General features: G+C 44.5%; 1 protein-coding gene across 1 annotated transcript in view; it reads right to left on the reverse strand.

Annotated features, from left to right (window-relative positions):
- The window catches only part of pebp4 (phosphatidylethanolamine binding protein 4), a 447,588-nt gene that overhangs the window by 136,253 nt on the left and 295,980 nt on the right, over positions 1 to 15,355 (reverse strand). The window contains exon 5 of the mRNA XM_078565426.1: positions 12,643 to 12,688. Coding sequence (XP_078421552.1) covers positions 12,643 to 12,688 — 46 coding nt within the window. The remainder of the gene's footprint in view (positions 1 to 12,642; positions 12,689 to 15,355) is intronic.

A 15,355-nucleotide genomic window follows, 5' to 3' on the forward strand; every position in this document is an offset into this window, starting at 1 on the left:
CTTATCCCAAGTGTAAATGATCTGATTCAACATCGATGTTGCACAGAGTGCATATTCTGTTGCTTGAGATGGATCTCCTTAAGAAGCCTTGTCATCTTGAAGGCATACAGCTATGAGACCACTGAGGATCGTGCAATAACTCCTGGCTCTTGCAGGGTGTTGTTGCGACTGGGATGCTGAAGAGATGCTTGAAGAGGCAGCACCTTCTGACATCTGACGCTAGTATGCCCTCCTCCAGTTAGCACCCCATCTCATCAAGGACACATGCTGCCGAGGGTTCATCATCCTTTAAAGGATCAGGACTATGTAAGCCTGATGTGTAATTGTTCACTCTCATATTGAAGTGCATGGCGGAAATGAAGGAATTGCAACACTGGTGCTCATGCTGGATCTTGATGGGGTGCTCTTGTCTAAGAGGAAACTCATCATCCTCCTGGTGGAATCTGGTGGCAATGAGGGCCTCATGGGCATGACTACTTCATCTGTCCTGTGCTATGGCCTCTTCCCGTATAGCCTCAGCTTTCTTGAACTCATCACCCTCATCGCCTTCAAGGTCCTCCTCCATCTCATCACTTGGCAAGTCCTCCCCCTTTGCAGCGCGCAGCAAGCCACGATGATCCATGATACCCTCTGGAGACTACTGGACTGCTCTGCCAGATCTGTCCAGGCAAGGGAATCACATCTTTAGGATCCCTATGGTGTGCTAGCAGCATGAGCCTCATTGTACCTTTCCCCTGCAGGAGTCTGAGGCTACTGAACAGGCGTCATCAGCCACTTCCTTTGTGGGTACCCTTTGTCACCGAGCAGCCAGCCCTGGATTCTATGTGGTCCCTTGAAGATGTCCGGGATCTGTAATCTTCTCACGATGTACAAGTTGTGGACGCTTCCTCATTACCAGGCGCAAACCTGAATAATCAGTTTCTTATGGTCGCAGACTAGCTGTACATTGAGCGAGTGGTAGCCTTTCCGGTTTATGTATTGCAATGCCTGTTGCCAGGGAGCCTTTATAGCTGTGAGTGCAGTTGATAGCACCCTACACATGTGGGAATATAGCAATCTCAGCAAAGCCCAGTGCGCTGGTGCCCTGGCTTGCTTGGTCTCTGTCAAACTTGACGTAATTGTGGACCTTGGCAAAAGAGGTGCCTGTCGCTTCATGATTGCAATTGTGCGCATGGACGCTTGAGTGATCCCACAGGAGCCCTGGAAGAAGCCGCTGGCATTGAAGTTCAGAGCAGCTGCTACTTTCAAAGCCACCAGCAATGAATGCCCTCCCAGTTGCCATGACGCCAATTCCTGGAGAATGTGGCACACGTCAGTCACTAGATCCTTGGATATGCGGAGCTGTCAGCGGCACTGGTTCTCGCTCATCTGAAGATAAGACATGTACAGTTCTGTGGACCCTGAGTCTTGCAAGCCACCTACGCATGACCTGTCTGTCAGCGTCATCCCCTGGGTCTGGAGAAGGCCCTGCTGGCCCTTGGTCTTAAGGGTATTTCTCCTCCCTTCGGCGATCCAGGCACCTCTATCACAGTCAACTCCTTCTCTCTTGCCTGTACCGAGAATGCAGGCACTGATAAATCCAGCCTCCATCTTTCTGGCTGTCTCCTCTTTGCAGTATCAATGAAAAAGAGACAAGTGTCAGCATTGGTCTCCAAAGGTCCATCTTAGGTCAATGAAGCGTGAGTCAAAGTGGGTTCAAGGGCTTTGTTCCCATGTCGGAGAGTACTCATCCCTGAAATGATGGCCAGTGCAGGGTGCACATCAAGGTCCCCCTGCTCAACATGACCTCCTATGTCATCTATGACATTGCTTTGGCCAGGCACTTGGATGTACTGCTTTCAGCCGAGGCACCGGGAGCCTCATATCACTGCACTCTAATACTAACCCTTGAGAATAAACCTGAGGGTAAATGTTCATTCAGGAAATGAGATTATTTGAGGGGGACCTGACGCTTCTCTTCCATGAACTGTCCAGTGCCAATTTTCTAACAAGCTTGTCCATTCGGCCAATTACTATGAAGTTTGTTACTACTCTGGGGAATTTCCACGCTGTGAACAACAGGTTAAAACAAGGAAATCGATTAATGCCAATTTGCGGGATTAGTCTCGCATGAATGGGCATCATTACTTCACTGTCCTGATTTCCTGCACTGTCAATGAAAGGCTCCTAACATGTTTCAGCTGTGCCTCTCTCCATTTTGGGAATGCACAGTTCAGTTGCACGCCAATGTAATCAGCTCCCACACTGCATGCAGCCGCCCTCCAATCCGACTGCAGTGCCCTCACCAGAAAAGTTACTCCTCATTTTAATTTAGCACTTTGCCGTTGCTAGAGGTTGGAACATGGTGGTGCAGAACTCTCACTGCCAGACCAGCTTGGACCCTCCCTGTAAGAGTATGGAAATCTCTCCCATCGCCCTGGAGCAGCTTCATGTTCACATTTTCCTCCCTCACAGACCTCTCCATCCACCCCCTGTATTCCTTGATCCCGTTGTGCATCTGATGCATGTCCGTTTTTCAGCCCCTGAACATTGTGAAGTGGATTAGCCTATGTGCCGTGTGGACCTCACCCATCCCGATCTTGAGGCCACTTAGACTGTTCAACTTCCACATCCCCTCCTCCACCTTGCCCCCAGTCATGTGTCTGAGTGCAACATTACCACTCATAACCCCCAGAACAGCCCTAGTCCAGCCCCTTGTCTTTTGTAAGGCCACTTGCCCCCTTCCCCAGGACAGGCCTAGCCCATGAGAAGCCAACCGCCGCCCCCCCCCCCCCCCCACCCCACCCCCAGCTTACTGCTGGTCTGGTAGTTAGAGACTTAGAGACTTACCTATGATAACCCTCTGAAAGGGAAGTGGTGCTGCCTGTGAAGCCTGGTGCTGCTTCCCACAAGTGCCATGCGATGCAAGGTAGGTGAACTAACCTGAGGTTGCCAGGTGCACGTTGCTTATATCCTGGTGTGAAACACGTCATTTTAATTGCACACTGATGTGCCCGGATGATTCCAGCGAGGAGACCTCAAAATGACATGAAAAAATATTGAAATGACGTGCCCAAAGTTCCGCAGTGGGAAACGCAGCCCACCACTGACAGCTAGAGCGCATAACCGTGGCCTGGTTTTACAATGCTGACCTTCTCGCGATATTTTCCACTCCCGCCCGCCATGACGCCCACTGGGAACAGGTACAGAAAATCTGGCCAGCGTTTTTTTCAAATCACAGCACATATTTTGCCTGAACAAAAATTTCAACTTTTTGCATAAAACTTACATCACAAAAACAAATCTTTGGACCGAAATGGCCTCTGCCAATGTTTTGGTTCCACACAGAATATAAGCATCACGAGCAAGGCCAGCACTTATTGTCCATCCCTTACTTGTCCTTGAGAAGGTGGTTCTTGAACCGCTGCTGTCCCTGTGGCATAGTGCTGTTAAGGAAGAAGTTCCAGAATTTTGACCCAGTGACGATGAATTCTCAGCGACATGTCGGTAGGACATGGAAGAAATCATAAACTGTGTAAATCAAACTTAATTCTTTTTGGTTATTTAAAATTGGACTTTGCTGAACCAAAATATGGCTGCTACAGGTCACATGACTCACAGGATTGGCCACAGTTTCCAGCAATTTCCAACACAAGTTATAAGGACAAAAATGTTCTACCCTCATCCATGTGGAATCTCACACCTAATTTTAAGAATCCCTTGTAATCCACGAAACTAGAGGACTATAACAAAGAGGGAGGCATTGAAACTCGTTATAGCCGCATCGGCACTAACAGTCGGCATCTCACACCTGGGACTATCAAGGTCCATTTTGAAAATGAACTATGGAAGGGAAATGGATGTAATTTACACCCCTCTAGCAGAGTCCGAGGACCTACCAAGACAATTGCTACCCAGAAGAGGGTCATTAATATAGATAATGACTCTTTCAGAGGCTGATGATTGGGACATTATAAGCCATAAAACAAGCAGGTCATGACAACAGATAAACATTCTTTCATGAAATCATTGTGGAGGAAGGAGGTCACATAACTCAAGTGACCATTTTGAAATCTCTATATTCAGTTGGGAAATGAGAAACAAGCAGTCTGTTGATTTACCTCCAACCTGCAAGACCAACAGCAGGACTCCAGGTTGACCAAGCAACCTGCAACAATCTCAGCCCCTCGAAGCCTGATTATCTGGAAACCTCTGAGACTTGGTCTGCTTGGCAGGCTACGTATAGCAATCTCATCTCGCTACATCGCCATCCACTTTAAAGGGATTCTGTGCTGCTATTTTCTTCCAGGAACCCACTGGAACTGGAATTTCTCAGTGAAGGTATCCCCCTCTGGACTTGGACTTTCTGGATTCTGAACTGATATCCATTTTTGTGGTTGTTTTCCTGTTAAGTTATTCACATTTGTAAAACGCATCTTTTCTATTCCCCCTTACTGTATATTTGCGCGCGTGTGTGTGTGTGTGTGTGAAGTTGTGATCATCCCCCGGGTTTGAATGTGTGAATAAACTAATCTTTTGATTTAATCATAAAGAGAGTTTGCTACGAGTCACTTTAAGAATTGGACTTCACAAATTGAGGGTTTGGGGAAACACACCACAGCCTCTTTTTAAACAATTAAAAACACCTCTGCTTATGGACAGACAGCGAAAAGATAAAGGAGTTCAGTTTTGCCTCTCTCTTCTGTCCGTAACACAAATTTTGCTGGTTTATGCCTTGGAAAGGAACTTGGATGTGGTGTTGTTCCCAGTCGCCTGCTTCCCTTCTCCTTTGAGGTTGGAGTGGTCATGGGTTTGGGAGATGCTGTTGAGGAAGCCTTGGAGAATTGTTGCAGTACATCATATAGATGGTGCACATTACACCAGAGGCAGGGTAGTGAGTGCTTAAGGTGATGGGTGCAGTGCCAATCAAGTAACCTGCTTTGTCCTGGATGGTGTCCAACTCCTTGAGTATTGTTGGAGCTGCGGTCACCTTGGCAAATTCCATAACATGTGTCCTGTAGGTAGTTGAACGAATCTGGAGAGCCAGCAATCACCACAGAAAACCTAGCCTCTGACCTTATCTTGTTCTTATATGGTTGGTGCAGTGAAGTTTCTGGTCAGTGGTAATCCTGAGGATGTTGATAGTGGAGGATTCGATGATGTTAATACCATTGATTGTCAAGGGTAGATGGTTCGACTTTCTCTTATTGGAGATGGTCATTGCCAAGCACTTGTGTGATGCAAATATTACTTGTCACTTATCACCCAAGCCTGAACGTTGTCCAGATTTAGTGCCAAGTTGGCATGGACTGTTTTACTTTCCAAGGAATTGTCAAAGAAACCAAATATTGTGACATCACAACAGCCACGCCCACTTGTAACCTTATGAACATAAGTGATGAAGCGGCTGTAGATGATTGCGTCCTGGACACTGTCCTGAAGAACTCCTACAGCAGTGTCCTGGGGCTAAGGTGCTTAACTCCAACAAGGTTCTTCCTTTGTGCTTGGAAGACTTCAGCCAATGTAGAGTTTACCCCTGATCCTCACGAACTTTAATTTTCCTGGGGTTCCTTGGTGCCATAGTCAGCCAAATGCTGCCTTAATATCTACAGCAGTAACTCTCACCTCAACCATGGAAGTCAACTCTTTTGTCCAACTTTGGAGCAAGGCTGTAAAGAAATCTGGAGTTGAGTGGTCATGGTGGAATCCAAACTCAGTATCACTAAGTAAGTGTTGCTTGACAGTGCTGTTGATGACACCTTCCATTACTTGGCTAATCACCGTCTTCATATATGGATATACGAAAATGGCAGATGTTGACAGTGACAACAGGAGACAGACGCCGATGGCCGTGACCGCTGAAGACTGACTGTTTGGAAGGGCATTAGAAGAGGCGAGCAGAAGTGAAAAGCTCAGCTGGCTGAACAAGGGCCCAGAGAAACAAGGCCAGCAAATCGTGCGTCTTCTCAGCTCATTGACTTCATCTGCAGCAAATGCAGGCGAGGCTGCCAGAACAGAGTGGGGTACCTGACTCACATCAGGCAATACTTAATATCAAGTTGACCACCACAACGCAAACCACCGTGTTCCGAGACAGAAGGCTGCCAGGTGATTGGGTGGCAATTGGCCAGATTGGATTTGACCTGTTCTTCTTGTGGACAGGGCATATGTGGACAATTTTCCACATTGTAGAGTAAATGGCAGAGTTGGAGCTGTACTGGATAGCTTGGCCTAGAATTGTAGCTTGTTCTGGAGAACAGGTTTACAGCACTACAGTTGGATTCATCGGCTTTTCTGTATCCAGTGCACTCAACCATTTCTTGATATCACGTGGAAATGGCATGTGTGTTAGTGAGAACTTCAGAAGGGGGCTAAGGAAGATAGATCGCTCACTTGGCACTTCTGGTTGAAGATGTTGCGAACACTTCATGCCTGTTCTTTGCACTCACGTGCTCTGTTTGCCATCACTGAGGAGGATGTGGGATGTTTATGGAGCCACTTCCTCTTTTTAATTGTCCACCACCATTCACAAGTGGGTGTGGCGGGATTTTGAAGCTTTGATCTGATCCATTGATTTTGGTATCACTGAGCTCTGTATAAAGCATGCTCCTGCTGTTGTTTATCATGAATGCAGTGCTGTGTTGCAGCTTCACCACGTTGGTACACATTTTCAGAGTGCCTGGTGCCGTCCTGGCATACATACATTCATACTAACAAATGAGTTAGGAGCAGGAGTAGGCATTTTGGCCCCATGGCTGATTTGATTGTGGCCTTAACTCTACTTACTTGTCTACCCCACTATAATATGACTCACTTGATAAACAAAAATCTATCTATCTCAGCTTTAAAAATATGCCGCCATTGCTCTCTGGGGAAAAGAACTCCACATACGAACGACCCTCATAGAGAAAAAAATTCTCCTCATCTCAATTGTAAATGAGAGACCCCTTATTTTTAAACCATATCCTCTCGTTCTAGTCTCTCCCACAAAGGGAAACATCCTCTTGGCATCCACCCTGTTAAGTCCCCTCAGGATGTTATAAATGTTTCAGTGAGATCACCTCCCATTCTTCCAAACTTCAGCGAGCATAGGCTCAACCCATCCAACATTTCCTCATAATATAACCACCTCATCCCAGGTATCAGTCAGTTGGACCCTCTCTGCACTGCTTCCAATGCAACTGTATCCTTTTTTAGATAAGGAGGCCAAAACTTTACAGAGTACTCCAGGTGTGGACTTACCCAAGCCCTGTAACAAAACTTTCCTACTTTTACACTCAATTCTCCTTATAATAAACACTAACATTCCATTTGTGTGCTCTCCTACACTCATCATTGAACTAGGGTTGATTCCCTGGCTTGATGGCAATGTTACAGTGAGGGATATGTCAGCCCGTGAGGTTACTGATTGTGGCAGAATACAATTATGATGCTTCTGACAGCCCACAGAGCCTCATGGACGCGCAAATTTGAGCTGCAGGATTTGTTCTGAATCCATCCCATCTAGCACAATGGCAATGCCATTCCATACAATGGACCGTGTCCTCAGTGTGAAAACAGAACTTTGCCTCCACAAGCCTAGGGAGAGGCTTGAGCCTTAATAAAGAAATTTGAATAAAAGCATTGAAAGACAATTCAATTAACAATGTCATGCAGTTGCCAAATACATTTCCTTGTATTTTATCTGAATGTTTAATTTTGGTAATAGAAATTTCAGTAACCAATACAAAGTGGCACCTGAAAATTATATTCACAAAGCATTCTCCCCGATTTGTGGGAACCCAGAGGTCAGAATTCAATTTGGCGAATTAACATGGTGAAACCCCATTCTGAATGTGGACACAGGAATTTTTAATAGGGAAATGTTGACATAAAAAGGTATGACAACAAGAAGGATATTTGGGCAGACAGCAAATGCACATAGATGTTATGTTTATTGATAAAATAGGGATGGATATATTCAAAGGCAGCTTAAATATAGTTCCCAAGCGCTGAGGTTATGAAACTTGGATGTCATATTCTATAGGCTACAGGGGGAGGGAGAAGGATAGTACGCTGTTGGGAGGAGAAGCTGAGCAAATGGAATTTGTTTCTCCTTAGATTCTTCTCATGCGCCCCAACAAGTAGTTTGAACTAAACTGCTAGAAGCCAAATGCCTGTGTCTGATTTTTTGATTACAGAGTGCTTGTGGCATGAGGTGATGGGGACTCAGGGGAAAGAGAATAGACAATAGCGCTGCAATTACCATATTTAAATTTTGCTGAGTTGTAAATAATGTGTTAACATTTCAATATACATTTCTATAGTCTGATATTTTATTTTATAATAAATGAATTAATTTTCTCTAAAATTGTAATCAAAGAAATTGCCTACAAACTGTTTCTGTTATTGCACAACATGAGTTCTTCCCCATGTTTCTTTCATATCTTGTTTTAATGAAACATGACACAAACAACGATTTCAATGTAATTGGTGTTCATTTATGTACAAAGCTTGTTTTCAGTTTCATTAACGGAAGCATGATCATTGTAAGACTGCAGTGTTCTCAGTCTTACTACCCCCAAATTGCTGATACACAAAAGCTTCTGTGCAAGCCTGATTTAAGTGCAGTATTATGTCAAAAGTAATTGGGAGAGTGTTTCGTTAACAGTCAATAAAATGAAGTCAAACTAATTAGCCAAATGCACTAATTGTGACATCTTGTGGTAAATATATACCCATTATCTTTCGGTGCAGGAAGAAACAGCTGGTCACCCTGCAGTGAATGTGTACCACTTCATGAGTCTGATTCGTCCTTTAGTTTATGAATACCATAGGTACAGTGCAGCAGGGCCTAAACAGAGGCTTGAAGCTATTTATGGATTTATTCCAGACAATTAGGAAGTTCAAAAGAAGGTCCCATATATATCATTGGCATTAGGTCTATGGTTAATACCCAGCTTTTTTTCATTTCATTCATTCACGGGATGTGGGCTTCGCTGGCTGGATCAGAATTTATTGCCCATCCCTAGTTGCCCTTGAGAAGGTGGTGGTGAGCTGCCTTCTTGAACCGCTGCCCTCCCTGTGGTGTAGGTACACCCACAGTACTCTTAGAAAGGGGTTCCATGATTTTGACCCAGCGTCAGTGAAGGAACGATGATATATTTCCAAGTCAGGATGGTGAGTGGCTTGGAGGGGAAATTCTAGGTGGTGGTGTTCCCATCTATTTGCTGCCCTGTCCTTCTAGACGGTAGTAGTTGTGGGTTTGGAAGGTGCTGTCGAAGGAGCACTGGTGAATTCCTGCAGTGCATCTTGTAGATGGTACACATTGCTGCTACTGTGTATCGGTGGTGGAGGGAGTGAATGTTTGTGGATGTGGTGCCAACCAAGCAGGCTGCTTTGTCTTGGACGGTGTCAAGCTTGAGTGTTGTGGGAGCTGCACTCATCCAGGCAAGTGGGGAGTATTCCATCACACTCCTGAGTTGTGCCTTGTAGATGGTGGACAGGTTTTGGGGAGTCAGGTGGTGAGTTACTCATCGCAGGATTCTTAGCCCCTGACTTGCTCTTTTAGCCACGGTATTTAAATGGCGAGTCCAGTTCAGTTTCTGGTCAATGGTAATCCTCAGGATGTTGATAATGGGGGATTCAATGATGGTAATGCCATTGAACGTCAAGGGGCGATGGTTGGAGTCTCTCTTGTTGGAGATGGTCATTGCGTGAATGTTAGTTGCCACTTGACATCCCAAGCCTGGATATTGCCCAGGTCTTGCTGCATTTGGACGTGGATTGCTTCAGTATCTGAGGAGTCGTGAGTGGTGCTGAACATTGTGCAATCACCAGCGAACATCCCCACTTCTGACCTTATGATGGAAGGAAGGTCATTGATGAAGCAGCTGAAGATGGATGGGCTGAGGACACCACCCTGGGGAACTCCTACAGTGATGCCTTGAAGCTGAAATGACTGACCTCCAACAACCACAATCATCTTCCTTTGTGCTAGGTATGACTCCAATCAGTTCTCCTCCTGATTCCCACTGACTGCAGTTTTGCTAGGGCTCCTTGATGCCACAGTCGGTAAAATGCACCCTTGATGTCAAGGGCAGTCCACTCTCACCTCACCTCAGGTGTTCAGCTTCTATGTCCATGTTTAAACCAAGGCTGTATTGAGGTCAGGAGCTGAGTGGCCCTGGTGGAACCCAAACTGGGTTACGCAGGTTATACCTAAGTAAGTGCCGCTTGATAGCACTGTTGATGACCCCTTCCATTACTTCACTGATGATGGAGAGTAGACTGATGGGGCGGTAATTGGCCCATTGTCCTGCTTTTTGTGTACAGGACATATCTGGGCAATTTTCCACATAGCCGGGTAGATGCCAGTGTTGTAGCTGTACTGGAATAGCTTGGCTAGGGGCGTGGCAAGTTCTGGAGCGCAAGTCTTCAGTACTATTGCCAGAATATTGTCAGCCTTTGCAGTATCTAGTGCCTTAGGCCATTTCTTGATATCACGGGGAGTGAATCGAATTGGCTGAAGACTGGCATCTGTGATGCTGGGCACCTCCGGAGGAAACCGAGATGGATCGTCCACTCGGCACTTATGGCTGAAGATTGTAGCAAATGCTTCAGCTGTATCTTTTGCACTGATGTGCTGGGCTCCTCCATCATTGAGGGTGGGGTTTTTTGTGGAGCCTCCTCCTCCAGTGTGTTGTTTAATTGGCCGCCACAATTCACGACTGGATGTGACAGGACTGCAGAGCTTAGATGTGATCCGTTAATTGTGGGATCGCTTAGCTCTGTCTATCACTTGCTGCTTATGCTGTTTGGCATGCAAGTAATCCTGTGTTATAGCTTCAGCAGGTTGCTACCTCATTTTTAGGTATGCTTGATGCTGCTCCTTACATGCCCTCCTGCACTCTTCATTGAAACAGGGTTGACCCCCTGGCTTGATGGTAGTGGTAGAGCGGGGGGTACGCTGGACCATGAGGTTACAGATTGTGTTCCAATACAATTCTGCTACTGCTGATAGCCCAAAGTGCCTCATGAATGCCCAGTCTTGAATTGCTACATCTGTTTGAAATCTACCCCATTTAGCATGGTGGTTGTGCCACACAACACAATGGAGGGTATCCTCAATGTGAAGGTGAGACTTCATCTCCATAACGACTGTGCGCTGGTCACTCCTATCGATGCTGTCATGGACAGATGCATCTGCAGCAGGTAGGTTGGTGAGGATGAGGTCAAGTATGTTTTTCCCTCTTGTTGATTCCCTCACCACTTGCCGCAGACCCAGTCTCGCAGCTATGTTATTTTGGACTTGGCCAGCTCAGTCAGCAGTAGTGCTACTGAGCCATTCTTGGTGATGGACATTGAAGTCCCCGACCCAGAGTACATTCTGTGCCCTTGCCACCCTCGGTGCTTCTTCCAAGTGGTGTTCAACATGGAGGTTCACTGATTTGTCTGAGAGATGGCAGTACGTGGTAATCAGCAGGAGGTTTCCTTGACAATGTCTGACCTGATGGAATGAGATTTCATGGAGTCCAGAGTCAACGTTGAGGACACCCAGGATAACTCCCTCCCGACTGTATACAACTGTGCCGCCACCTCTGCTGGGTCTCTCCTGCCAGTGGGACAGGACATACCCAGGGATGATGATGGTAGTGTCTGGGATATTATCTGTAAGATATGATTCCGTGAGGATGACTATGTCAGGCTTGCTGTTGCTTGACTAGTCTGTGAGACAGCTCTCTCAATTTTGGCACTAGTCCCCAGATGTTAGTGAGGAGGACTTTGCAGGGTCGACAGGGCTGCGACTGCCATTGTCGTTTCCGGTGTCTAGGTTGATGCCGGGTGGTCCGTCCGGTGTCATTCCTTTTTTGTGACTTTGTGGCGGTTTGATACAACTGAGTTGCCTGCTAGGCCATTTCAGAGGGCATTTAAGAGTCAACCACATTGCTGTGGGGCTGGAGTCACATGTAGGCCAGACCAGGTAAGGACAACAGGTTTCCTTCCTTAATGGACATTAGTGAACCAGGTGGGTTTTTACAACAATCGACAATAGTTTGATGGTCATCATTAGACTTTTAATTCCAGGTTTTTATTGAATTCAAATTCCATCATCTGCCATAGTGGAATTCAAACCCTGGTCCCCAGTGCATTACCTTGGGTCTCTAATCCAGCAACAATACCACGACTTCATCGCCTCCCCAGTTGTTGCATTCATTACAGCACTTAGAGAATGTGTTTCAAGAATACAAATGCTGTTAAGTCTTGGTGCATTGGAAAAGGGCATTTTCAATATTCTTAATTTCACCTTTCCAAATACAATTGTACTTTTAATAGTCACAGAATTTGTTTTTAGCTTTATTCATCTGTAAAAGGAGCCATTCAGAAAGACTTTTGGTAAGTAAAAGTGACCCGTGGGTATCTATAGCAAGGGAAAAAAAGCAGTGGGAGAATATACCTTTAAGATCAGTATGAACAGCCTTAGAAATTCTCTTTATTCTGTGAGAATTAATTAAGCACACCCCCTCTTCTGACTAAGTCACTGAGCAATACTTGTGTCACAGGACTGGAGGAGTGTTTGTGCCAGCCCTGCACTCTCAGCTGAAGGTGGATATGGAGGGGTGAGTGGCTGTGATGGGGGTGGAAAGCAGCACATGAAGGGAGTGGTGATCAACGAATGCTTACCTGAGAGTACTGTGCCGTGAATCATTCCAACCTGTAGATCTTCACCCTGTCAGTGGAAAATAAGAAGGATAAGAGGTACTCAATGAAAAAAATAGTATTATGCGGCTTCAAACATTAAATATCCATGCAGTTATTCAGATTTTTCCCATAATCTAACACTGAATTCCCTAACCCTGGATCAACCTTTGAGAATGATGGTTTGTTGGTCTGGCTCACGACTAAGATAATCCTAAATATTGAGAACAGCTGCAGAGTAAAACTCCATCTTTCCTGCCTCAGCAAAGGGCCTAAACTCAACCCCAATTACCACTTCTAAATCCACCACTTTTCACATCAGCCATCCTTACAGCTCCTATGGCAACACTGGCAAACTGCAAGCACAAATTGGTACTGTGTACTGATACTAAGTGGTATCATGAAAGAATAAAGAAAAAAAATCTGGTTTCAGTCTGCTCTACTTAATCCACATAGAATCCTTAAAATAAGAATGGAAGCTCCTCTGGATTTAAATCCAAATCCCTGATGTGAAAGGATAATGAGCCAGCCACTAGTATCAGACAAACAAAAGAACCTTTAAACCAGAAGAATAATAAACAACGAGGGCAATGGGGACAAAGATCTGATAATCTCATCCTTCTTGCTAACGTCAGCAAGTGGAAGCCCATTTATAAATTCATTCCAACAGGATCCATTCATGATGAGATCTGATGAAAGGTCACGAGCTGAAATATGAACTCTGTTTCTCTCTCCACAAATGCTGCCGGACCTGCTGAGTATTACCTGCATCTTCTGTTTTTACAAGCAGGGTAATTATTATTTCTCGTGATTTTGTGAAATGGATTTCGGTGAATTGGCAACCCATTTTATATCTCTCCTGATTTTTATTCCCAATGACTTAACTAAACATCAGGAGAGATGTAAAACAGATGCTGATTTGCCATCACCATTTTACACAATCAAGTTTATCCTGTCTTCAAAAAACATGCTAACTGGCAGTCATATTTAAACCCCAAAAACACTTTCATGCACACCTTTATAGATTCACTTGACATTTAGAAGTTATTTCTAAAAAGAAACAGTAACAATTCAAATTCAGCACAGAATGAGCAAGCAGTCAGCTACACTCTCCATCTCTCAGACTGCTAATCAAGATGACCTTATTTGAAACATCAGTTGCATCCACCCTGAACTCCCAGATGAATGTTCCTGTAAAAGAACTGCAAATATCCATGAGGGTGCTGTAGCTTCACCTTTTATTTACAGTATGGTAACAAGTTATATAGTAGAGTCAGGGCAATATTTTTGTTTGTGAGAGATTTGCTGGTTAATAACATTCAGGTATGAACATAAAACTGTCATGTGTCATACTTTTGAGTGTGCAGATGTCTCAAAAATCAAAAGCAGCTCCATAACAGTTACGGAGAACTTTGTAGGTTCTTGATTTGTAAGGGGAAATTGTTGACAAATAATACTATTGATGGGAAAGGCAAATAAGAACTGACATTTGCAGGGAGGGCGTGAGTCAACGGAAACCCTTGGAAGGGCCACAGCTGTGATTTAACTTTCTGAGTGAGAGCACAGGTCGGGGGGGGAACATTGCAAGTGAGGGAATGCATAGTAAAAATATAATGGTATGGCCCAATTAGGGCCTGCAGTTTCCTCTAGTTTATCCAGAAGCCTCAATAATCTAATGGACAAGATCATACTAAAACGTTATGACTTTCTGTGAATGAACATGTGAATGAATATTCTAATGATGAAATCTGTCACAGGTGATCACAAACAACTGCAAGCATAGTAGGAAAAACATGTGTATCATACTTATCCTGCTGGAAAAATCACAGTGGGTACGTGGCATTTCCCATGGGATATACGTAGCACACAGGAGGAACTTCCTCTTGTACTTTGGTTTCAAACACCTTCTGCAGCAACATGATCTCATAATGTAACTTTTATTTCTGAACAATGGGTAGGCAGTGATATTGTATTTTTAATTGAAAATGTGTATCTGTGTGCAGATTAAACACAAGGATGCATGTTATAGCTAACAATTAATGTTAATAGTAGTTAATGCTTCATTGGTTTATATGGTTTTCCTCTATCTGTGACCTTAATGAAGCCATTTGACCTATTTAACTGCACCACAATGGCACACATAGCAATGTTATTTTGAGAGCACTGAGTACTCATCTCCAAATGTTGACAACAGTTATTTGTTGGCTCATATGCGTTTCCATGTATCTCCTTATTTAAGCACACGCAAATTTGTGTTGAAACCAATCTCTGGGTATGTATAATGTAAGTCATTCCCTTTAAAAGACTTTTAGAGAGAAATAAATGAAGCTGAATAGCCTGGGGTAGGAAGTAAATTCCCCTATCATTTCTACAAAACTCCAGTGTCACGTTTCTCAGGTTAAATACAGTCAAGTGTACAGAAACAAATCAGTCAGTTGCAAGACTGCCCTTTTCCCAAAGGGACGAGTCCAGATAGAAATGGCAATAATTTTTTTTAAGTTCCAACTAAAATTGATCTGAACAATCTTGGCTTCATTCAGAGTGGGCACAAGCCCACTGTACAAAGCTACTTAGAAACCTGGCATAACTCAGCTAATTCTGTCATTTCATTGAGTGCTTAATCACTCTCAAATCTTTGTCCTTTCCAGCTTTTGCTCATGCACACCCATACGTTGTGCATATGCTTTAATTTGAATAT

Source organism: Cetorhinus maximus, chromosome 20 (assembly GCF_964194155.1).
Source record: "Cetorhinus maximus chromosome 20, sCetMax3.hap1.1, whole genome shotgun sequence".
In the NCBI taxonomy this organism is placed as follows: Eukaryota; Metazoa; Chordata; class Chondrichthyes; order Lamniformes; family Cetorhinidae; genus Cetorhinus; species Cetorhinus maximus.